We start from the raw sequence: 24,633 nt of genomic DNA, 5'->3' as shown, positions 1-24,633 counted from the left end.
GTATCTACTCCAATGGGCGATACTGTTGTTGTAGACCGTGTGTACCGGTCGTGTGTGGTGACTATTGGGGGTCTGGAGACCCGAGTGGATCTTTTATTATTGTGTATGGTGGATTTCGATATCATTTTGGGCATGGACTGGTTATCTCCGTGTCGTGGTTGGGAAGGTATGTCTTTCGTATCTAGCCTTTGTGAGGGATGTCGGAGCTGAGACTCCCAGTATTGATTTTGTTCCAGTTGTGAGGGATTTTCCCGATGTGTTTCCTACTGAGACTCCCAATATTGATTTTGTTCCAATTGTGAGGGATTTTCTCGATGTGTTTCCTGCAGACCTGTCAGGCATGCCACCGGAAAGGGATGTTGATTTTGGTATTGACCTGGTGTCGGGCACTCAGCCCATTTCTATTCTACCGTATTGTATGGCACCAACAGAGTTGAAGGAATTAAAAGAGCAGCTTCAGGAACTCCCTGATAAAGGATTCATTTAGCTTAGTGTGTCACCTTACGGTGCGCCGGTTCTATTTGTGAAGAAGAAGGATGGAACTATGAGTATGTGCATTGATTATAGGCAATTGAACAAAGTAACAATTAAGAACAAGTATCCTTTGCCTTGCATTGATGATTTATTCGACCAGCTTCAGGGAGCGAGAGTGTTCTCCAAGATTGATCTCCATTCGGGTTATCACCAGTTGAAGATCAGGGACTCGGATATTCTTAACACAGCTTTCAGGACCCGATATGGTCATTATAAGTTCTTGGTGATGTCTTTTGGGCTAACCAATGCCCCAGTAGCGTTCATGCATTTGATAAACAGTGTGTTTCAGCCTTATCTAGACTCGTTTGTCATAGTCTTCATTGATGATATTCTGGTGTATTTGCGTAATCAGGAGGAGCACGCGGAGCATTTAAGAGTTGTGTTGCAGATATTGAGAGAGGAGAAGCTTTATGCAAAATTCTCCAAGTGTGAGTTTTGGCTCAATTCAGTGGCTTTATTGGGGAACGTGGTGTCCAGCGAGGGTATTCAGGTTGATCCAAAGTAAATAGAGGCAGTTCAGAGTTGGCCCAGACCGTCCTCAGCCAAAGAGTTTTGTAGCTTTCTTGTTTTGGTAGGCTATTATCGCCGGTTTGTTGAGGGATTCTCATCTATTGCATCGTCCTTGACCAAGTTGACTCAGAAGGGTTCTTCATTTGTATGGTCGGACGAGTGCGAGGAGAGTTTTCAAAAGCTCAAGACAGCTTTGACCACAACTCTAGTGTTAGTCTTGCCATCAGCTTAAGGTTCATATACCGTGTATTTGATGCTTCGAGAGTTGGTATTGGTTGTGTTTAGATGTAGGAGGGTAGAGTTATTGCTTATGCTTCTTGTCAGTTGAAGCCCCATGAGAAGAACTACCACATTCATGATTTGGAATTGGCTGCCATAGTTCACACGTCGAAGATTTGGTGGCATTACTTGTATGGTGTATCTTGTGAGGTGTTTACTGATCATCTCAGCCTCCAACACTTGTTCAAATAGAAGGATCTCAATTTGAGGTAGCGGAGGTGGTTGGAGTTGCTTAAGGATTATGATATCACTATATTGCACCATCCAGGGAAGGCCAATGTGGTGGCCGATGCTTTGAGCTGAAAGGCAGTGAGTATGGGGAGTTTGGCATATATTGCAGTTGGGGAGAGACCTCTTGCAGTTGATGTCCAGGCCTTGGCCAATCGGTTCATGAGGTTAGATGTTTCGGAGCCTAGTTGGGTTTTGGCTTGTGTGGTTTCTCGGTCTTCCTTATATGATCGCATCAGAGAGCGCCAGTATGATGATCCTTATTTGCTTGTCCTTAAGGACAGAGTTCAACATTATGATTCCAAAGATGTGACTATAGGTGATGATGGGGTGTTGAGGATGCAGGGCCGAATTTATGTGCCTAATGTGGATGGGCTTCGGGAGTAGATTTTGGAGGAGGCCCATAGCTCATGGTATTCCACTCATCCAGTTGCAACGAAGATGTATCAGGATCTGAGACAGCATTATTAGTGGAGAAGAATGAAGAAAGACATTGTGGGATTTGTAGCTCGGTGTCTCAATTGTCAGCAGGTGAAATATGAGCATTAGAGACCGGGTGGCTTGCTTCAGCAGATGGATATTCCTGAGTGGAAGTGGGAGAGGATCACTATGGACTTTGTTGCTGGACTTCCACCGACTTTGAGGAAGTTCGATGCTATTTGGGTGATTGTGGATCGGCTGACCAAGTCCGCACACTTCATTCCTGTGTGTACTACATATTCTTCATAGCGGTTGGCAGAGATCTATATCCGGGAGATTGTTCGTTTGCATGGTGTCCCAGTTTCCATCATTTTAGATAGGGGAACTCAGTTTACATCGCAGCTTTGGAGGTCTGTGCAGCAAGAGTTGAGTACTCAGGTTGAGTTGAGCACAACTTTTTACCCTCGGACGGATGGGCAGTCTTAGCGCACTATTCAGATATTGGAGGACATGTTGCGTTCTTGTGTCATTGATTTTGGAGAGTCATGGGATCAGTTTCTACTGCTTGCAAAGTTTGCTTATAACGACAACTACCAGTCGAGTATTCAGATGGCTCCATAAGTCTTTGTATGGGAGGCGGTGTACATCTCCAGTTGGTTGGTTCGAGCCCGGTGAGGCTAGGCTACTAGGGACAGACTTGGTGCAGGAGAGGCTTCGTACTGCGTAGTCGAGGCAAAAGAGTTATGCTGACAGGAAGGTACGAGATGTGTCCTACATGGTTGGCGAGAAGGTTCTGTTGAAGGTTTCGCCCATGAAGGGTGTTATGAGATTTGGGAAGAAAGGGAAATTGAGTCCTCGATTTATTGGGCCTTTTGAGGTGCTTCGTAGGATTGGGGAGGTGGCTTATGAGCTTGTTTTGCCACCCAGCTTGTCGAGTGTGCATCTAGTGTTCCATGTTTCTATGCTTTGGAAGTATATTGGGGATCCGTCTCATGTTTTGGATTTCAGCACGGTTCAGTTGGATGATGATTTGACTTATGATGTGGAGCCAGTAGCTATTTTGGGTCTTCAGGTTCAAAAGTTAAGGTCAAAGGATATAGCTTCAGTGAAAGTGTAGTGGAGAGGTCGGCCCGTAGAGGAGGCTACTTGAGAGACCGAGCGAGAGATGCAGAGCAGATATCCTCACCTGTTTGAGGCTTCAAGTATGTTTCTTGACTCGTTCGAGGACGAACGTTTGTTTAAGTTGGGAAGGATGTGATGATCCGGCCAGTCGTCTCATGAGTTACCACTCCATTTTCCCCATTTCTGCTTCTTTATGCTTTGTTTATCCGTGTTATGTGGTATCGGGTTGGTCGGATCGAATCCAGAATAATTTTGGTAAGGTTTGAGACACTTAGTCTCTTTTGAGTAAGCTTAAGTTGGAAAAGTCAACCGGATGTTGACTTATGTGTTAGAGGGCTCAGATGTGAGTTCCTATGGTTCAGATAGCTTCGGGAGGTGATTTGGGACTTAGGAACGTGATCGGAATGCGTTTTAGAGGTTTAGAGTAGATTTAGGCTTGAATTGGTGAAATCGGACTTTTGGCGATTTCCGGTTGATAGGCGAGATTTTGATATAGGGATCGGAATGGAATTCCGAGAGTTTTAGTGGTTCCATTGTGTCATTTGGGATGTGTGTGCAAAATTTCAGGTCATTCGGACGTGGTTTGGTTGGGTTTTTGATCAAAAGAGGAATCTGGAAGATTTTGGGAACTTAGGCTTGAATCCGGTGTGTTTTGGTTGATTTGATATTGTTTGAGGTATTTTGAAGATTGGTACAAGTTTGAATAAGGTTTTGGGATACATTGGTGCTTTTGGTTGAGGACCCGGGGGCCTCGGGGTGATTTCGGATGGTCGACGGGGAGTTTGAGGAATTGTTGCAGTTGCAGATTGTGTTGCTTCTAGTATTTCTGAACCTGCGAATTGGGATTGCAGGTGCAACGCTGTGTATGCGGGAAAGGGGTCACAGAAGAGGAATTTAGTAAGGTGTCAGGAAACCGCAGAAGTGGTTATAGGTACCGCATCTGCGATACCGCAGATGCGGAAAGTGGTGAGTTAAGTGATTTCCGCAGAAGCGAATGAATAACCGAAAATGCGGTACTACAGAAGCAGTAAATAGGGTTGCAGATGCAAAAATGTCTGGGCAGAAGGTATAAATTGTGCTCTTCGCGATTTTGAGCTATTTTCACCATTTCTAATTTGGCTTGGGAGCTTTTTGGGCGATTTTGAAGAGGGATTTCAAGGGAACTTCATTGAGGTAAAGAATTTGGACCTAAAACTTGTTCCTATGCTACTATTTCACGGATTAGAGCTTTGATTGATGGAATTTAAGGGCTAATTGGGGAAACTAGGGCTTGAAAACTTAGACCTTTGCTTGAGGATTTGAAGGACCATTTGAGGTCGGATTTCAGAACTTTTGATATGTATGAACTCATGGGGAGATAAAAAAGCTATTGATGTAAAAATTATCGAATTTCGAGATGTGGGTTTGGGGGTCGGGTTTGGCCAATTTCGGGATTTTTGGTATTATTTGATTGTTTTTGCTTGGGCTTCATTCTTTTAGCATATTTTGACGTCGTGATTCTGTTTTTGAATAGATTCGACGCGAGTGGAGGCCAATTTGAGAGGCAAAGGCGTCGTGGAGTAGTATTTTCACCGTTTTGAGGTAAGTAACCATTGTAAATCTGGAACTGAAGGTACAAACCCCTATATTTGACTTGTTTTGATAAATGCGGTGACGCACATGCTAAGTGATGAGCGTGTGGGCGTGCACCGGTAGGGATTGTGACTTGGTCCATCCCGTAGCGACTATTAAGTTGCATATTTGATTTGGAATCTTATATTTTTCCGTACTTTAGTCATTTATACTGTATTATGGGTTGTATGCCATGTTTGGGGCTTTGTGCCGACCGGTTGAAACCCTTAGGGGCATTTTCACTGTTTTTCCTCACTTTACTTGATGAAAGCATAGCCTCAGTCATGTTTTACCAGTTTAAATGTTTAAAATTGGTTTTATCACTCCACTTCTAATTGTGAGGATTGTTTGGGCTGAGTTCCTTAATTTTTATTGTTGTGCCCGAGAGGCTGTGAGGTTAATGACTGAGAGAGGTTAAGAACTTAATAGTGAGGATATTATATGTATATATTATGGAACGGGCTGCACGCCGCAGTGATATATATATTGGATCGAGCTACACGCCACAGCGATATATATATATATATATATATATATATATATATATATATATATATATTATTGGATCGGGTTGCGCGCCACAGCGATATGACGCTTGGGCTGTAGGAGCTCCTCCGAAGTCTATACACCCCCAATGAGTATAGTCGACTATAAATTACGTATCGGGCTGCACGCCGCAGCGGTTAATATGATTTCTATTATTATGAGATATTAATGAGCCTGAGTGCTGAAAGTGAGTACTGAGTAACGAAAGCGAGTCACGAGTGACTGAGAGGCTGCCCCAGAGGCCATATTCTGAGTGATTCCTGCCCAAGAGGCCCAGTTATGATATTTTTACTGATTTCACTCTTCTTTTAAAATAAGCCTCTGTTGGAAAAATTTCTAAGTATATGATTTCTAGTGTTTAAACTGTAAAATTGATGATTTTACGATGAAACTGGTTTTAAACTGTGAGGTTGACCTGTTATCCTATTGTTTATTCAGTTATATGATTTTTTTAACTGCTCGTTACTATTTTCAGACCTTATTTACTTTAGTTACTTACTGAGTTGGCGTACTCACGTTACTCCCTGTACCTTGTGTGTAGATCCAGGTGCCAGAGTGGCAGAGTGAGGGTCCTCAGCTGATCCAGAGGTTGTCGGAGATTTCAAGGTATCTACAACCCTATTTTCTCCTTCTTATCTTGTTCTTTTTCGCATTTTCTAGACTTATGTTATATCAGACAGTCAGTTATGTAGTAGTGGCTCTAGACTCGTGACACCAGATATTTGGGGCTGTGTCGTTTTCATGTTTATTTAACTTCCGCATATGTAATTGTGTTTTAAACTCTTATTATGAAAATTTGGTATTTAAACCTGTGTTAGAAAATAGTTTTATAAAAAGAATTTGTTGTAGTTAAATGGTTTGGGTTAGCTTGCCTAGTAATGTGATAGGCGCCATCACGACCAGGTATTTGGGGTCGTGACAAGTTGGTATCAGAACCTAGGTTACATAGGTTTCACGAGTCATGAGCCGGTTTAGTAGAGTCTCGCAGATCGGTACGGAGACGTCTGTATTTAACCTCAAGAGGTTGTAGAACCTTTAGGAAAATCTTCATATTCTTGAAATTCTTGTTGTACGAACTTGTTGATCCGAATACTAAACTTCTGTTATTCCATTCTCTTACAGATGGTGAGGACACGTGCTACCGGGCAGGGTGGACGACCACCAGTTCCACCAATTGGGGCCACTAGAGGTCGAGGACGCGGTCGAGGCCGTGGTAGGGGCAGAGCAGCTAGGGCAGCACTTGCAGATCCACCAGCTGCCCCAGTTCCCGATCAAGTCCCAATTGTGAACACTACAGCAGCACCAACTCAGGCACCAACTGTGCCTATTGTGATTCCAGGCCTTCAGGAGGCTTTAGCTCAGATCTTATCAGTGTGTACGGGTTTGGTTCAGGTGGTTTCAGTTACTACGGCCGCAGCTACTTCTCAGGCCGGGGGAGGCATCCAGACTCCCGTTGCTCGCACACCTGAGCAGGTTGTGCAGGGACTCTAGACACTGGGGGCACCTCCAGCCCAGCCGGTTACACCAGCTCAGGAGTTTGTGGTACCAGTTATACCGGATGACGAGCATCGTCGACTAGAGAGGTTTGGTCGACTCAAGCCTCTGACTTTTAGCGGTGCGAGGGGAAGGATGCCCAGGGTTTCTTAGATAAGTGCCAGAGGATGCTTCGTACAACAGGGATTCTAGAGACCAGTGGTGTAGCTTTTACCACCTTTCAGTTTTCTGGGGCTGCCTTCACTTGGTGGGAGGCGTATGAGAGGCATAGGCCTTTTGGTGCACCGCCCCTTACCTGACAGCAGTTCTCTGTTCTCTTTCTGGAGAAGTATGTGCCACAATCTCGTCGAGAGGAGCTGTGCATGTAGTTCGAGCAATTGTGTAAGGGAGAGATAATTGTGATGCAGTATGAGATGCGGTTCTCTGAGTTAGCCCGTCATGCGGTTTGGTTGGTTCCCACAGATCGAGAGAGGATTATGAGGTTTGTTGATGGTCTCACATATCATCTTCGGATTCTCATGACTAGGGAGTGGGTGACAGGTGCTACTTTCGAGGAGGTTGTTTACATCACCTATGAGATTGAGTCGATTCGCCGCCAGGAGCGAGAGGAGAGGGAGTCCAAGAGGCCTTGGGGATCTGGTAGCTTTGGTAGTACTCCTTCGAGGGGTTAGTTCCAGCAGGGCAGAATTGGCGTACTCACGTTACTTCCAACACCTTGTGTGTAGATCCAGGTGCCCGACTGGTACTGTGAGGGTCCTCAGCTGATCCAGAGGTTGCTGGAGATTTCAAGGTAGCTGCATGGCGTCTGCAGCCCTGTTTTCTCCTTTTTATCTTGTTCTTTTCCGCATTTCTAGACTTATGTTGTATCAGACAGTCAGTTATGTAGTAGAGGCTCTAGACTCGTCACATCAGATATTTGGGGCTGTTTAGTTTTCATGTTTATTTGACCTCCGCATATGTAATTGTGTTTTAAACGCTTATTAAAAAAAATTGGTATTTAAACTTGTGTTAGAAAATGGTTTTATAAAAGGAATTCGTTGAAGTTAAATGGTTTGGGTTGGCTTGCCTAGTAATGTGATAGGCGCCATTACGACCGGGTATTTGGGGTCGAGATAGTTGCTATAGGCCGAAACGTATGACCATAATGAATTAAATTATATCAACGACTATTATATAAACGGTCGATATTACTAAGAATCACAACGATATAATTAGCATATGTTATATGACTACAACCATATTAGTCAATGGACTTATATGGTTTCTATAGGCCGATATGTATGAAATTAATATAAACGACTATTATATAAACAGTCGATATTACTAAGAATCACAATGATATAATTAGCATAGGTTATATGACTACAACCATATTGGTGAATGGACTTATATATGACTACAACCATATTAGTGAATGGACTTATATGGTTGCTATAGGCCGATATGTATGAAATTAATATAAACGGGTATTATATAAACGGTCGATATTACTAAGAATCACAACGATATAATTAGTATAGGTTATATGACTATAACATATTAGTGAATGGACTTATATGGTTGCTATAGGCCGATGTATTTGAAATTAATATAAACAGTTATTATATAAACGGTCGATATTACTAAGAATCACAACGATATAATTACCATAGGTTATATGACTTCAACCATACAAGTCAATGGACTTATATAGTTGCTATATGTCGATATGTATGAAATTAATTTAAACGGCTATTATATAAACGGTCAATATTACTAAGAATCACAACGATATAATTACCATAGGTTATATGACTACAACCATATTAGTCAATAGACTTATATGGTTGCTATAGGCCGATATGTATGAAATTAGTATAAACGGCTATTATATAAATGGTCGATATTACTAAGAATCACAACGATATAATTAGAAAAGGATATATGACTACAACCATATTAGTGAATGGACTTATATGGTTGCTATATGCCGATATGTATGAAATTAATATAAACGACTATTATATAAACAATCGATATTACTAAGAATCACAACGATATAATTATCATAGGTTATATTACTACAACCATATTAGTGAATAGACTTATATGGTTGCTATAGGCCGAAACGTATGACCATAATGAATTAAATTATATCAACGACTATTATATAAAAGATTGATATTACTAAGAATCACAACGATATAATTAGCATAGGTTATATGACTATAACCATATTAGTCAATGGACTTATATGGTTGCTATAAACCGATATGTATGAAATTAATATAAACGGCTATGATATAAACGGTCGATATTACTAAGAATCACAATGATTTAATTAGAATAGGTTATATGACTACAACTATATTAGTGAATGGACTTATATATGACTACAACTATATTAGTGAATGGACTATATGGTTGCTATAGGCCGATATGTATGAAATTAATATAAACGGCTATTATATAAACGAACGATATTATTAAGAATCACAACGATATAATTACCATAGGTATATGACTTCAACCTTATTAGTCGATGGATTTATATGGTTGCTATAAGCCGAAACGTATGACCATAATGAATTAAATTATATCAACGGCTATTATATAAATAGTTGATATTACTAAGAATCACAACGATATAATTAGCATAGGTTATATGACTACAACCATATTAGTCAATGGACTTATATGGTCTCTATAGGCCGATATGTATGAAATTAATATAAACGGCTATTATATAAACGATCGATATTACTAAGAATCATAATGATATAATTAGCATAGGTTATATGACTTCAACAATATTAGTGAATGGACTTATATATGGCTACAAATAAATGGACTTATATGGTTGCTATAGGTCGATATGTATGAAATTAATATAAACGACTATTATATAAACGATCGATATTACTAAGAATCACAACGATATAATTATCATAGGTTATATGACTACAACCGTATTAGTGAATTAACTTATATGGTTGCTACAGGCCGATATGTATTAAATTAATATAAACGGATATTATATAAATGATCGATATTACTAAGAATCACAACGATATAATTTGCATAGGTTATATGACTACAACAATCTTAGTGAATGGACTTATATGGTTGCTATATGCCGATATGTATGAAATTAATATAAACGGCTATTATATAAACGGTCGATATTACTAAGAATCACAATGATATAATTACCATAGGTTATATGACTATAACCATATTAGTGAATAGACTTATATAATTGCTATATGCCGATATATATCTGAAATTGTATAAATGGTCGATATTACTAAGAATCACAACGATATAATTAGCATAGGTTATATGACTATAACCATACGAGCAAATGGAATTATATGGTTGCTATATGCCGATATGTATGAAATTAATATAAACGCCTATTATATAAACGGTCGATATTACTAAGAATCACAACGATATAATTACCATAGATTATATGACTTCAACCATACTAGTCAATGGACTTATATAATTGTTATATGCCGATATGTATGAAATTAATATAAACGGCAATTATATAAACGGTCGATATTACTAAGAATCACAATGATATAATTACCATGGGTTATATGACTATAACCATATTAGTGAATAGACTTATATAATTGCTATATGCCGATATATATCTGAAATTGTATAAATGGTCGATATTATTAAGAATCACAACGGTATAATTAGCATAGGTTATATGACTATAACCATACGAGCAAATGGAATTATATGGTTGCTATATGCCGATATGTATGAAATTAATATAAACGCCTATTATATAAACGGTCGATATTACTAAGAATCACAACGATATAATTACCATAAATTATATGACTTCAACCATACTAGTCAATGGACTTATATAATTGCTGATACAAATGACCTTAATGAATGAAATTAATATAACCGACTATTATACAAGCGGTCGATATTACTATGAATCACAATGATATAATTAGCATAGGTTGTATGACTACAACCATATTAGTCAATGGTCTTATATGGTAGCTATATGCCGATACGAATGACCTTAATATAAACGGCTATTTGACATCTACCTCATCAATGAGCTATTTGACAACCACCTCATCAACAGGCTATTATACGTTTGTATGCAGTATAAAAAATAATATTATGTATAAATATTAGACTTTTGATCATCCCATCATATAAATTGTATTTTTTTTAAAATACGTAATAGTATAGGTATTTGTATACGAAGGCTTTTGATCTTCCCGTCCTTATGAATTTTATTTAAAAAATAAAATAAATACGTAATAGTATAGATATATATACGAAGTTGGTTGATCTTCCCATGAGAGAATGATGATTTATGGGATCAATGTTTTGGGATAATCAATATTTATTAACTAATTTTGGAGGGAAAAATGGCCATTAAGCCAAATGTAAAATGAATGGCTTTACTGGTATTTCACCAGTGTGGTCATTGTTGGGCCACGCTGAGTTTGGCCGAATAACAACTCTCTATTTATAATGCAAAGTCAAAGATTTCTTTGTGGTCCCTTTTCTTTCTTTACTTCTTTGTCTTTGTGGAAGGTAAAGTGTCCCTCATTGGTGGTGGAAAGTCTTTTCCTTCTCTTTACATTGAATTGCTCTTTGTTGGCTTGTAATGAGCTAGTAAAACAGAGTGATTTTACTCACATAAAAAATTGATCCAGAAGGCAAAACAGGTCGATTTGCCCCTGCGCGCAAGATATACGCAGGGCTTATTCCAAATCTGGTTTTGTGTGTTAGCTTCTTTTTTTTCATTAGTTGACAAATAGAAAACTTAATTGCGTTCAGACCCAACCAGAGTATTATGCCTTATGGATAAGTATTAAATACTCCCAAAATTATTAATGTCATACTATAATTTATGTATTATAATTCCAACATATTTTGGGAGAGCTTCATGAGCGTTGCTCCGTTCTCCAATGTTTGAATCTGAGCTATATTCTGTGAGGACCAAACGGGCGTAACATCCTTGCCTTGCCATTGGATCTTTTTTTTTTTTGTATGATTAGGAATATCAATGACAACTCTCAATTGTCACCGTCTCGGTTAGAGGTGGCAAATGGACGGATTGAGATCAGATATGAACGAGTCAAAAACAAGTAATACAAAAGCGAATAAATTATCCGACCTGATCGATTTTTAATACGGATAAAAATAGGTTAATTGGCGGATAATATGAATATCCATATTATTCATGGCTTCTTGAATATCTTAGTCTCCCAAACTTGAGGTGCCTCCAATTTGAGGCTTTACAAATATAAAAGTTAAATTCATATAATTTTTATTCATATTTGACCCGCATCTAAAAAATTCATTATCCAACATATTTTTGATGAATAATATAAATAGATAATTATTTTCTTTTAACCATTTTTTCACCACTAGTCTGGCCTCCTTTGCTATCACAGTAATATATAGTGTAGTAGGGACCGATCATATTCACATGGTAACACCTAGTGTAGTCGGACCAACGCCTAGTGTTGTAGGGACCGATCGTGTTTACACTTCCCCGAACCAAATTAAATGACCCCAACTTGATTGCTGCTAGAATCCAAAATTCAATTCATATATTAGAAAAATAAGTAATTCAAAAATAGATAAATTATCCAACCATACTTACTGATCATCTTGCCAAGAAGATAAAAAGTGTTTCCAAGAGAACAAGATCACAAATATAATTAAACCAAACAACGTTACCAAAAACATAATATTCTAGATATATAATCAAGAACCTATAATCAAGACTAATGGCATTTCAACAAGATCTATGGTTTAGTATATTGTAGTGTAAAATTAGGAAAGAGAAAAAGGAAAGATAGATAAAGTGCATAAGCTTAGATACAAATACTTTGATTATTCTACAACAATTTTGTTACATTCATTAAATTCCATAACACAACCTACACAAAACATCCTTATTTCCATTGTTCCATAACCAAGGTTTTACAGCTTACTGGTAATATTAATGTTCCTAACTTTGGATTGTTTTGAAGTTACATCTTTTGGAACAACAATGGTGAGAACACCATTCTCAACTTGAGCTTTGATTTGATCCACCTTCACATCATCCGGCAGCTCAATTTCCCTAAAGAAATCTCCTCTTCCTCCGCCTCTCTCCGCCACATGCCACACTATCTCCTTCTCTTTTCCGAGGAATTCGTCTTTTTTGCCGCCACCCTCCGCCTTCACCACTAGTACATTCCCATCTTCAACTTGCACCTTTATGTCCTCCTTGCTATAGCCTGTCAAATTTCATTCCACAACTTTGCATAAACCCTTTCAACGATTGCATCCTAACCGAAATCAAGAGTGGATCTATAGTACAACCATTACTACCAGTGACAAAGCCAGAATATTCAATAAAGGTGTTGAAAGTGTATTTTTTAGCAATAATAAGTAGTAATATTTTACCCTATAAACAGTACAATCTTTCAGCGAAGGGTGTTAAATTGATTAGTCTTGGTCACATAAAGCTTCACCCCTGACCACTACACCTCAATCTTAAAGTTACAATTGATTATATGATCATCATTAGTGGTGACAAAATGATTAAAAAAATAATAATTATCCACCCATATTATCCATTTCAAATAGGTTGGATAATAAACTATTTAAGAACAGGTTAAATATAGATAAAAATTATATTATACACTTATAAAATGAATACTAATAGGTTTAACTTTTACATTAACGCCTCAAATTGGGGATTCCTCAAGTTTAAGAGGCTAGAAATTCTTCCAAAAATAATTATATTTAAGAAGCCGTGGATAATATGAATATTCATAATATTCGCCGGTCAATTGTTTTTTATACGTAATAAATGTGGGCCGGAACAAATAATTTATTCATTTTTGCATTACTATTTTCGACCTGCCCTTTGCCACCCTAATCTCACTCATCCTATTTTGTCTCTCCATTTGGCCCTATGCCTCTCATTCCTAGGTGATCTTCCTCAAACTAGTAGTTTTTTGTTTTCCAGAAAATTCTACTTAGTGCTCGTTTGGATCGGCTTAAAAATTATTGATATTTGGCTTAAAATAAGCCCATTCAAATGGATTGTTAATGATGTGAATGGCAGACAATGTTATAGTTATTGAGGTATATTTTTAAGATCAAACAATTTTACTGAATTGAGTATGGTTGTCTAGGTAATAACATCTACTATACCAAAAATATCAATCAAGTCGATTATCACAATTGGTTATGACAATTTCTATTTACAAGTAGTTTCAAACAAAAGCAAATAAAAGTTGATTTTGAATAAAATCTACAATACCTGGGACATTGATTTTGAAGATGTGAGAATTAGGAGATTCAAACCAATCTAGAAGAGCAGCAGAACCAGAAGAGTTGCGATAAATTGTGGGACTCAATAAGAATCGTCTGAAAGGATCACCAAAAAGCGCCATTTCTACACTTTTTTTTCCTTTTTCTCTGCGTTTTTTCTCAATTTTTTTAATCTGTTGTGTACTTTTGAGGATAAGAGCGTCTTAAATATGTTGGAGATTTAATGGGGTATTTTCTGGAACTTCTGGAAGATTCTGCTTGGCTTATCGTTTTGGTACATTGGAGAAGATGATCTAAGAGATGATCAGCTGTAGAGATCCCTATGGTTATTGTTGTGGTCTTGAGTTAAAATTTGAGTTGGGCCTTAATGTGATTTGGTTTGGACTTTTAACTTTGAATCAAATATCTTGATCTAGTAATGATGGCCCAGTACTGCTGCACATTCCGAAATATTTGCACCACATGGCCTTTTTTAGTAGAAATGACACCAGGTAGCCTCTTTAAAGGGTTACTATTTAGGAATTAGTCAATATATCCTGAATTTGTCAGCTCAATTTTTCCGGAGTCCCATTCAGCTTTGTCACATTCTTCCGAACATTTCTCACCCATTGTTACTTCAGTTTTGCTGGGAACGTTCCGCAAAAGATTTAATTTTCTCGCTAAATTTTTTTCGGAATTAAGGTTTATAAGTTGTTGTATTTATCGTAGATATCCGATGTTTATATTATGTCTTTAGTCTGGTTAAGGATGAGCATGTCAATGTATGAATAAATAGAGATTTACAAAGCTCGAATTTGTTTTCCATGTAAGGATTTTCACGCAATTTCAGCAGTTCTTCCGCTTCCAGGACAAATTTGCATATTTGTGCCTCAATTTAATTCAGTATTAAAATGAAACGTGCTTAGATAAAATGAAATACATATGGTAAATTCACATAAATCGACCAATTTGCGAGACACGATCTATGGATCAATGTGGCACGTCCTAAGAATGGTTGTTTGTGCACTTCCTCCCTTATTTAAGGCAAATGTTTAAATTATGGTCATTTTAGCTTAGCGACCTGAATTTCGCATCTAGAAGCAGTTGGATAGATTTCCTTTTTTTTGCAGACAAATTTAACTCACTAGGCTAACATAAGACTAGGGGTGTCAATGGATATTCGAAAACCGACTAAACCGATCGAACAGTACCGTACCGAACTGATTTTTAGGTTTCTTTTAAAATTTATAATCGCACCGATAATTAGGGTAGGTTTTTTATTATATAAAAATAAGCAGAAAAAATACCGAACCGTACCGAATAAATTTTATATGTGAAAAATATATCTATTTGGTAAGTTTAAAAATAATAATGCATTAAATTTTCTTTGGGCCTTGGAATTATGAAAACTATTATAAGCCAACAAGTAATTAAACTCAAAATACTAATTCCTAAAAAATATTATGCTACTTCTACTTAAACTAAATTATTTCAAGTATCTGTATTAGCAAGATACAAAGTATTCTAGCGATTATGAGTAGAAAACTACAATGTATTGAATATGTTTCTTTTCATATAATTTAGATTTATCTTTTTGAATATTTTATTTTCTATAGACTTTATTCTTGAGTCCCATTTTGGTATATCTTTCAACTCGTGTGATTTATATTTTCTTTGTCTTTGTTTGATTTCTTTTACGTTGTTGTAAAATAATTGATGGATCTATACTCTAGCCGTATTTTTTTTTTAATTCATCACCCTTTAGACAGTAAAAATGTCTAGAGAGTTTTGCTAAATCTTATAAAAGAACGTATGTTATTGCATTCTATTTCTACTTGTAAATTTTACATGATATTTAAAAAAATACCGAAAATTAATCTAACCGTATCGATACCGAAGAGAAACCGACATGATTGGGACGGCTTCGAAAAGTCGAATTTTGGTTATACATAATAGAATAACCGAAAAAAATGGTATGGCACAAATTTTATAAAATAACCGTCCGAACCGAACCATTGACACCCCTACATAAGACTAATGCTTACTAGATGACTTTAGGGATCGTTTGGAACAGGGATAAAGATAATAATCTCAGAATAAAATTTTGGATTGTATTAATCCCATGTTTGTTTATACGTATTAGCTAATTTTGGGATAAATTTTATTTTATAATGGTGGGATTGATATGGAATAGTTAATCCTATGGGATATCGCACTATTACAACAAACAACCTCTTAATATATTAGAGATATAATCATTAGAGTATATATTAGGGAATTCCTTGTATTAGATAATCCTCAAGTACCGAGTACATAGCAAACACACCAGTAATGTATTTACATTTTCTCCTGAAGTTTGTGTTGGGTTTTGTTAGTTAAAATAAAAGAGGTGTGAATGGAAAATGGTGGAAAAAAAATGGAGGAAAATAAAATTTTGAATTAGTTCCTTTTCTCTCTTCGACTAACGGTCGACTTCGACCATCGCAATCTCTCTCCGACGAACGCCCTCTTCAGGTGAGTTGGTTCCGACCTCTCTGATCAGTGGCCTAGGTATGTCATTTTCCCTATCTCATATTCTCAATCCTCTTGTTTAGCCATCTACTGCAGCAACAGTACTAAGGGCTCATTCATTAATTGGAAAATTTGTAAAAGTTTTCAAAGATTTAGTTTCACTGATAAGGTGTACTTTAGTTAGCTAAGATTTTTGTTGTTTTGCTTTCCTGTCTTCGTTTGCTGTCAAGGCTACACTAGTGGTAGTGGTGATAGCCCCTTTTGTGTACGTGGTATTTTCTGTATTTTTCAGGGAAATCCTCGGAGTTGCTGGAGATAAGTTGGGCGCACGCGCACAAGAAAAGGACAACAGCCTGGGTGAGTGTCAGCGAAGGGTGGTGGGAAGCTGGGCGTAAGTGTGCAACAATATCGAGTACATCAAATCAATCACAGGTTCTGTTCTCGGGGTTTGGTACCTCCCGTTTTACTGTTTCCCTTTTGGTGTTAGCTAAATTAATGTTACTTTAGTTTGCACTAATTCCATTTTACAACTAGTGTGCTAGTAGTTACTTGTTTCTTTCCAGTTTGGTTCGTTGATCGTTGTGTGCTAGCGAGTTTTCTTTAGCTTGTCGTAGGTGTAATGGCTGTAGTCTGGGATGATAGAGTAAGGGCATGTCCTCGGGTAGGGCAGAGTGTGAGGCGGTGGCCAGAGGGTGGGACAGGCGGTGGAAGAGGTAGAGGGGGCAATGGAGCCTATAGGTTAAGAATCGGGTCATGAAACATAGGTTCACTAACGAGTAAGTCTATAGGGTTGGCAAAGATCCTCCAGAAGAGGAAGATTAATATAGCGTGTGTTCAGAAGACTAGGTGGGTCGGATCGAGGGCGAAAGATGCAGATGTGTATAAGTTGTGGTACTCTGGAGTCCTGAGGGGTAAGAATGGAGTGGATATCTTGGTAGATAGACATCTCAGAGGATCTGTGGTAGAGGTTAGGCGGGTGAATGATAGATTAATGACTATCAAGTTGGTGGTTGGTGAGTGTACGTTAAATGTCGTTAGCGCGTACGTGCCGCAAGCTGGCTTGGATAAGGAGATTAAAAGGCACTTTTGGGAAGGGTTAGATGAGATCGTGCGTAGTATTCCGCCTGTCGAAAGGTTATTCATAGGAGGAGATTTCAATGGTCATATTGCGTCATCTGCAAGTGGTTATACTGAGGTGCATGGCGGCTTCGGTTTCGGGGAGCGGAACGGTGGGGGCACTTCACTATTGTACTTCGCAAAGGAATTCGAGCAGGTGATTGCGAACTCAAGTTTTCCGAAGCGGGAGGAGCATTTGGTTACTTTCAAAAGTTCGGTGGCGAGGACTCAGATTAACTATCTTCTCATGTGATAGAAGGTTGTGTGATGATTGCAAGGTTATCCCAGGTGAGACCCTCGCAACGCAACATAGGCTTTTGGTGATGGACATTGGTATTATGATACGGAGGAAGAAGAGGTCAGTACGAGGTCGTCCGAGGATTAGGTGGGGCGCCTTGACTGAGGATAAAGTTCAGGAGTTGGGAGGAAGGTTATCGGCTATGGGAGCTTGGAGGAGTAGTGGGGACGCGAACATTATGTGGTCGACGACGGCGGACTGTATAAGGAAGGTGGCGAGAGAGCTATTAGGGATATCTTCGGGCCGCACCTGTGGACACAAAGGAGACTAGCGTACGATAGGGTTCCTAGGGAGGTTCTATGGAGCTGCTTGGAGGCTAAAGGGGTTCCGGTTGCCTATATTAGGGTGATTAAAGATATGTATGATGAAGCTAAGAAAAGATTTAGGACGGTAAGAGGCAACTCAAAGCACTTTCCGGTTGATATGGGGTTTCACCAAGGGTCTGTGCTCAGCCCATTCTTATTTGCCCTGATGATGGACGCACTGACTCATCATATTCAAGGGGAGGTGCCATAGTGTATGCTATTTGCTGATGACATAGTTCTGATTGATGAGACACGAGGAGCCGCCAACGAGAGGTTGGAGGTCTGGAGACAGGCCCTTGAGTCGAAGGGTTTCAAGTTGAGCAGGACTAAAACGGAATACCTAGAGTGCAAGTTCAGCATCGAGCCGACGGTAGTAAGAGTGGACATGAGGCTTGACTCTCAAGTTATTCCCAAGAGGGGTAGTTTCAAGTACCTTGAGTCGGTTATTCAGGGGATTGGGGAGATCGATGAGGATGTCACACACCATATTGGGGTAGGATGGATGAAGTGGAGGTTAGCATCAGGTGTCATGTGTGACAAAAAAGTCCCAACGTTACTAAAAGGTAAGTTCTATTGAGTAGTGGTTAGGCATGCCTTGTTGTACGAGACTGAGTGTTGGCTGGTTAAGAAATCACACATCCAGAAGATGAAAGTAGCAAATATAAGAATTTTGAGGTGGATGTGCGGGCACACTAATATGGATATGATTAGTAATGAAGATATTGGGAGAAGGTGGGCGTGGCCCCCATAGAGGGCAAAATGCAGGAAGCAAGACTCAGATGGTTCGGGCACATTCAGAGGAGGAGCACTGATGCACCGGTGAGGATGTGTGAGCGACTGGCTGTGGTGGGCACGAGGAGAGGTAGAGGGAGGCCCAAGAAGTATTGGGGATAGGTGATTAGGCAGGACGTGGCGCATCTTAGGATTACTGAGGACATAGCCATTGACAGGGTATTGTGGAAGTCGAGCATTAAGGTTGTAGGTTAGGAGGAAGTTACGAATATTTCTACGGCACACCCGAGTAGGACTAGACAGTTAAGATTTAGTTTTAGGATGCTAGTGGTTATCTACTAATGCATGGCTTTATCTACTGGTTATTATTGTACTTTCCATCTATTTCGTATTTCCTATATTGCTATTATTTTATTATTATTCTATTGATGGTACTAATATATCGTCTCTTGTATCTTTCTTGAGCTGAGGGTCTCCTGGAAACAATCTCTCTGCCCCTCAGGATAGGGGTAAGGTCTGCGCATACAATACCCTCCCCAGACCCCACTAGTGGGATTACACTAGGCCGTTGTTGTTGTTGTTGTTGTTGTTGTTATTTTTACAAAGGAACTTTGTCCCTCATTGGATATAAAGAGATGTGAAAACATTGATTTCCATGGATTGATTGAAATCTATGTCAAGCTTCCGAAGAAATAACGAGAGAAGAGAGAAGGAGAGTTTTTCATTTCACAAACTGAAAAAGAGAAAATAATTTTTATATGTTCTAGAAGAGTCCAAAGTTTTTGCCATATACAAAATGGGCTAACTACTAAAAAGTCTAACTACTAAAGAATGACTAAAAAAATGGGCCTCACTAAATAAGTGGGTTGATATAAATAAATACAACAAATGGACTTCTTCTTTTATGTGGGGTGTGCCTCAACATCAGCAACAGTATTGTGGTCCAACTTCTTAACTCCAACACCCCCATCAAGGTGGAAGGTGACTGAACCCCCAGCTTGAGCAGTAAGGAATGATGGACAAGGCCAGTCAAAGGCTTAGTAAAGACATCAGCAAGTTGAGAAGTAGTAGGAACATGGTGCAAGGCAATAAGAACCTTATGAAGCTTTGTCCTAATGAAATGGCAGTCCACCTCAATGTGTTTTGTCCTTTCATGAAAGACATGATTCTTGGCAATGTGGATGGATGCATGATTATCATAGAAAACAGGCACATCAGCAGGAACAGGAGCACCAAAATCAGAAAGCAGCCTAACAAGCCAAGTGAGCTCACCAACAACCTTACTGATGGCCATATACTCAGTCTCAGTAGAAGAAAGAGACACAACATGCTCCTTCTTAGCCTTCCAACCAATAAGAGAACCACCTAAGAGAATGCAGAACCCAGTAACAGATATCCTGGTGTCTGGGCAGGCAACCCAGTCACTATCACAATAAGCAGATAGGGAAAGATGAGGGGAGCTGCTGATGAAGACCACAACTTCAGAAGAACCTTGAAGATATATGAGTATATGCAAGGCTGCATGCATGTGAGAGGAAGTAGGCTTCTGAAGATATTGACTGAGATGTTGTACAACAAAAGCCAGGTCTAGTCTAGTGTGAGTGAGAAAGTTGAGCTTACCCACCAGACTTCTATAGGTCTCATGAGAAGGAAAAGGATCACCCATATCTACCTTGAGCTTGACAGACAGGTCTTTAATAAACTTTTAATAAACTTTCTCTGATGAAGGAGCAGGCTATCAGAGTGGTAAGCAACTTCAATTTCAAGAAAGTAATTGAGAACCCCCAAGTCTTTGATCTTAAACTCATTATCCAGAAAACTCTTTAAATAAGTAATTTCTTCCAAATCATTACCATTGAGAATAATATCATCAATATATACAGCCAACAAGACAGTAGAAGAAGCAGACTTCTTAGAAAAGAGGGAGAAATCATTTAGAGAAGAAGAGTATCCCTTGGAACATAAGGCTTGAGACATCTTGGCATACCATTGCCTAGAAGCCCGTCTCAAACTATATAAGGACTTCTGAAGAAGGCAAACCAAGGGAGAAGAAGATGAAGCAAAACCAGATAAAGGGGTGGCTGACAACCCAGGGGGCAACTTCATATAAACCTCTTCATCCAAATCACCATGAAAAAAGCATTGTTGACATCAAGTTAAAAAAGAGGCCAATTTTGTTTGACAGCGATAGCAACAAGGCACTTAACAGTTGAAAATTTGACAACAGGGGAGAAGGTTTCAGTGAAATCCACACCCTCAACTTGGGTGTCACCCCTAATAACCAATCTAGCCTTATATTTTTCCACAGTCCCATCAGCCTTATACTTGATCTTATAAACCCATTTACAACCAATGGGTTTCTTACCTGGAGGTAGTTGAACTATAGACCAAGTATGATTGGCTTCTAAAGCTTCAAACTTCTTCCTCATGGCTTCCTGCCATGCAGGAATAGAGGCAGCCTACTAATATAAGGTAGGCTCTACCTCAGCAGTGTTAACTAAACTATGAAGACAAGCAGAAGAAGAACTGGGGCCAGACAGAGATGGAGGAAGGTTACAAACATAATGTTGTAGATGAGAAGGAGGAACATGAGTCCTGCTGAACCTCCTTGGAGCAGGTGGTGTGGGCAAAGAAGGAGATTGGTGTTGTGAAGAAGGAGGAGATGGGGAAGAAGGAGATTGTTGATGTGAAAAAGAAGGAGATGGTGAAAGGGAAGTAGGGGGTACATAAGTTGAAGAAGTATCATGCAAGGAATTGTTAGTAGGGAAACTCCAACTAGTAGAGGGGTTAAGAGGAAGAGAAATAGCATTGGGAATGGACACAGAAGAAGCAAAGGGAAAGACATTTTCATGGAAGACTACATCCCTGGATATTAGGGTAAGCTTAGTTTTCAAGTTGTATAATTTGTAACCCTTTTTAGACAATGGATATCCCAGAAAAACACAAGGGTCAACTCTAGGTTGAAACTTATCCCTATGACATTTGGGGACTGAGGCAATACAGAGACAACCAAATGTTTTAATATGGTCATAAGAAGGAGTTTGTCCAAAAAGTAACTCAAAAGGCATTTGTTGTTAAGAAGTTTAGAAGGGAATCTATTTATAAGATAGGTAGCAGTAAGCACACAATCACCCTAGAATCTAATAGGTAGGTGAGAATGAAAGAGTAAGGCTCTTGAGGTTTCTAATAGATATCTATGCTTTCTTTCAACCACACCATTTTGTTGTGGTGTGTGAGAGCAAGAAGTTTGGTGGATTATTCCATTTTCAGCAAAGAAATTACTGCCACAATTACTAGACCCAAGCTCAAATACATTGTCACTTCTAATGGTTTGTACAACAAATTGGAATTGTGTTTTGATAATGGCAATGAAAGCTTTGATAAGAGAAAAAGCATTGCTCTTGGACCCCATAAGGTTAGTCCAAGTAGCTCTAGTGAAGTCATCAACTATGGTTAGGAAATATTTAAACCCATTATGAGTAGGAGTTCCATAAGGACCCCAGGTATCCACATGTATAAGTTGAAAATGATGTGTAGTTTTAATAGAACTATCAGGAAAAGGTAACCAAAGTTACCTTACTAATGGACAAACAGTACAAATGAAAGGATGTTTAGTGGAAAATTTACAAGGTATGTGAGAAATTTCTTTCATCCTAACAAATGGTATATGCCCCTGTCTATTATGCCATAACATCTCCATTTTATTCAATTCAGAATTATATGTACAATGAGAACAAGAAACAGAATCAACAGCTAATGGAGAATGATATTTACAAGGAATATTTTCAACAAGTAAAGGGGCAATTATAAAACTAGACTGACATGCTATTGCATGAGATTGAAGAGAAGGGGAGGACTGCACAAGTCTGTAAATACCATTATCCAATTTATCAATTTCTAGTGGCCTCTTTAGTGAAGGGGCATGTATTAAACAGGAAAACATAGTAAATAGGACAATAAAATCTAACTGGCAAACAAGTTTGGATACAGAGATAAGGTTGTAATGAAAACTAGGAATATAAAGGACATGATGCAATGTGAAGCAAAGGAATTGAATGGAACCAGTGCATATTACCTTGACCTTATAACCATTTGGAAAAGTAACTAAGTATGGTATGATTAATGGTTTAATGTCAAAGAGAAGGTCTTTATTGGAGGTCATGTGGTCAGTGGCCCCAGAATCTATAATCCAAATGCATTCATCTACTTTAGTTAACATGAAAGCACCATAAGATACATTTTTCATATAACTGGGTGGAGAGAAAGTACCAGCAAAGTTGGCAGATGCCATGAGGCTGGACTAGGGCTATGACTTTGAAATTTGTGTGTGTTGAAGCAGCATCATAAGTTGTGAATATTGATCCTTGGTTAACCCAGGAATCAAAGACTCTGACTCAGAAGACCCTTCAGCTGGAGAGTGAGAACTCTCAACAGTATTATGAAAACCAACAGAATTTGGATAACCCTGCACCTCAACATTTGCATCAGTCCTCTTACCCTTTGTAAATTTGAAACCTGGTAGGAACCCATGGAGCTTATAACATTTGTCAACCAAATGTCCAGGATTCTTGCAATACCTATTCACTATATTTGACTTGTTGAGATCAAAGTTAACTCTTTTATTGAACTGTTTAGGTGGAGTAGGTGTCCCTGAGAACTTGTTAGTGAGATGGGCATTGAAAGAGGCAGAATCAGTACAAAATTGGGATGGTAAGGATGCTTGTCTTTGTCTCTCATCCTGAAGCAAGATGTTGTAGGCAGTGTCTAGAGATGGAGGAGGATGCATCACAAGCAGATTAATCCTAACTCCAACATAGGTGTCATTAAGCCCCATGAGAAATTGATGCAACTTGTTCTCATCATCTTCTCTTTGGAGCTCAGATTTGGCAGCACATATGCAAGAACTACCACGAGATGCACGCATGAAACCCAATTCATCCCACAATCTCTTTAGCTTATTGAAGTAAGATGCTATATCTAAAGACCCTTGACTAGTGGATGCTAACTCTTACTTTATCTCAAAAACCTTGGTACCATTGACAGTACCATACATTTTATTAAGCCGAGTCCAAATACTTTGGGCAGTGTCAGAGTACTGGAAACTTTCAGCAATGTCTGGTGTAAAGGAGTTAGTTAGACAAGATATGACCATATTGTTACACCTATACCACTCCTTAAATTGAGGAGAATTTTCAGGAGGTTTGAAAATTGTTCCATAAATAAACCCTATCTTATTCCTAGCAGATTGGGAGACAATCATATTTCGTCTCCATCCCCCAAATCTAGTCCCAGAAAAAGGATTACTAACCAAAGAAATTCTCGAAACATCAGAAGACAGTAGAAACAAGGGACTCGAAGGGTCAGGTATGAAATTAGCAGAGGAACTAGCAGGTACAGAATCATCAACAATAATTAACCATTTTTGGAGTTCAATTACTCAGTGAGAAAATTTATAGAATTCAACCACAGCACATGCAGTCATATATCTTCACTACAATCAGTATCTAATAGATTTAAACAGCAAAAATGAGCTAGATAAGAGAATACCCTTCGTCTTTGCAACCGAAAGACGGTAACGGCCTTGAACTTGAAAGGAATCAAATCCTAACAGCTGGAAAATGAAAAATCCGAAGGAAT

The 24,633-nt window shown here is 38.7% G+C and overlaps 2 protein-coding genes across 2 annotated transcripts; both read right to left on the bottom strand.

The window, feature by feature from the left end:
• Nucleotides 1-12,584: 12,584 nt before the first annotated feature.
• On the bottom strand, nt 12,585-14,328 carry LOC107763677 (15.7 kDa heat shock protein, peroxisomal). The gene is made up of 2 exons (XM_016582164.2): nt 14,045-14,328; nt 12,585-13,010 (listed from the first exon to the last, which is right to left on the bottom strand). Exons 1-2 carry the CDS (start codon nt 14,175-14,177, stop codon nt 12,712-12,714), a joined length of 432 nt encoding a protein of 143 aa, XP_016437650.1. The 5' UTR covers nt 14,178-14,328; the 3' UTR covers nt 12,585-12,711.
• Nucleotides 14,329-23,302: 8,974 nt separating this feature from the next.
• On the bottom strand, nt 23,303-24,256 carry LOC142170501 (uncharacterized). The gene is made up of 2 exons (XM_075232427.1): nt 24,023-24,256; nt 23,303-23,950 (listed from the first exon to the last, which is right to left on the bottom strand). The coding sequence occupies exons 1-2, from the start codon at nt 24,254-24,256 to the stop codon at nt 23,303-23,305; spliced, it is 882 nt and encodes a 293-aa protein (XP_075088528.1).
• Nucleotides 24,257-24,633: the final 377 nt, after the last annotated feature.

Source organism: Nicotiana tabacum, chromosome 16 (genome assembly GCF_000715075.1).
Source record: "Nicotiana tabacum cultivar K326 chromosome 16, ASM71507v2, whole genome shotgun sequence".
Taxonomy (NCBI): domain Eukaryota; kingdom Viridiplantae; phylum Streptophyta; class Magnoliopsida; order Solanales; family Solanaceae; genus Nicotiana; species Nicotiana tabacum.
The sequence above is the reverse complement of the archived record's forward strand: the minus strand, read 5'-3'. Positions and strand labels throughout refer to the sequence as shown.

Coding starts and splice junctions, on each gene's coding strand:
- LOC107763677 (XM_016582164.2), bottom strand. CDS start 14,177: ATGGCGCTTTTTGGTGATCCTTTCAGACGATTCTTATTGAGTCCCACA. Junction 13,011..14,044: donor CTTCAAAATCAATGTCCCAG/GTATTGTAGATT, acceptor GAAATTTGACAG/GCTATAGCAAGGAGGACATA.
- LOC142170501 (XM_075232427.1), bottom strand. CDS start 24,256: ATGATTGTCTCCCAATCTGCTAGGAATAAGATAGGGTTTATTTATGGA. Junction 23,951..24,022: donor GTACTGTCAATGGTACCAAG/GTTTTTGAGATA, acceptor TACTTCAATAAG/CTAAAGAGATTGTGGGATGA.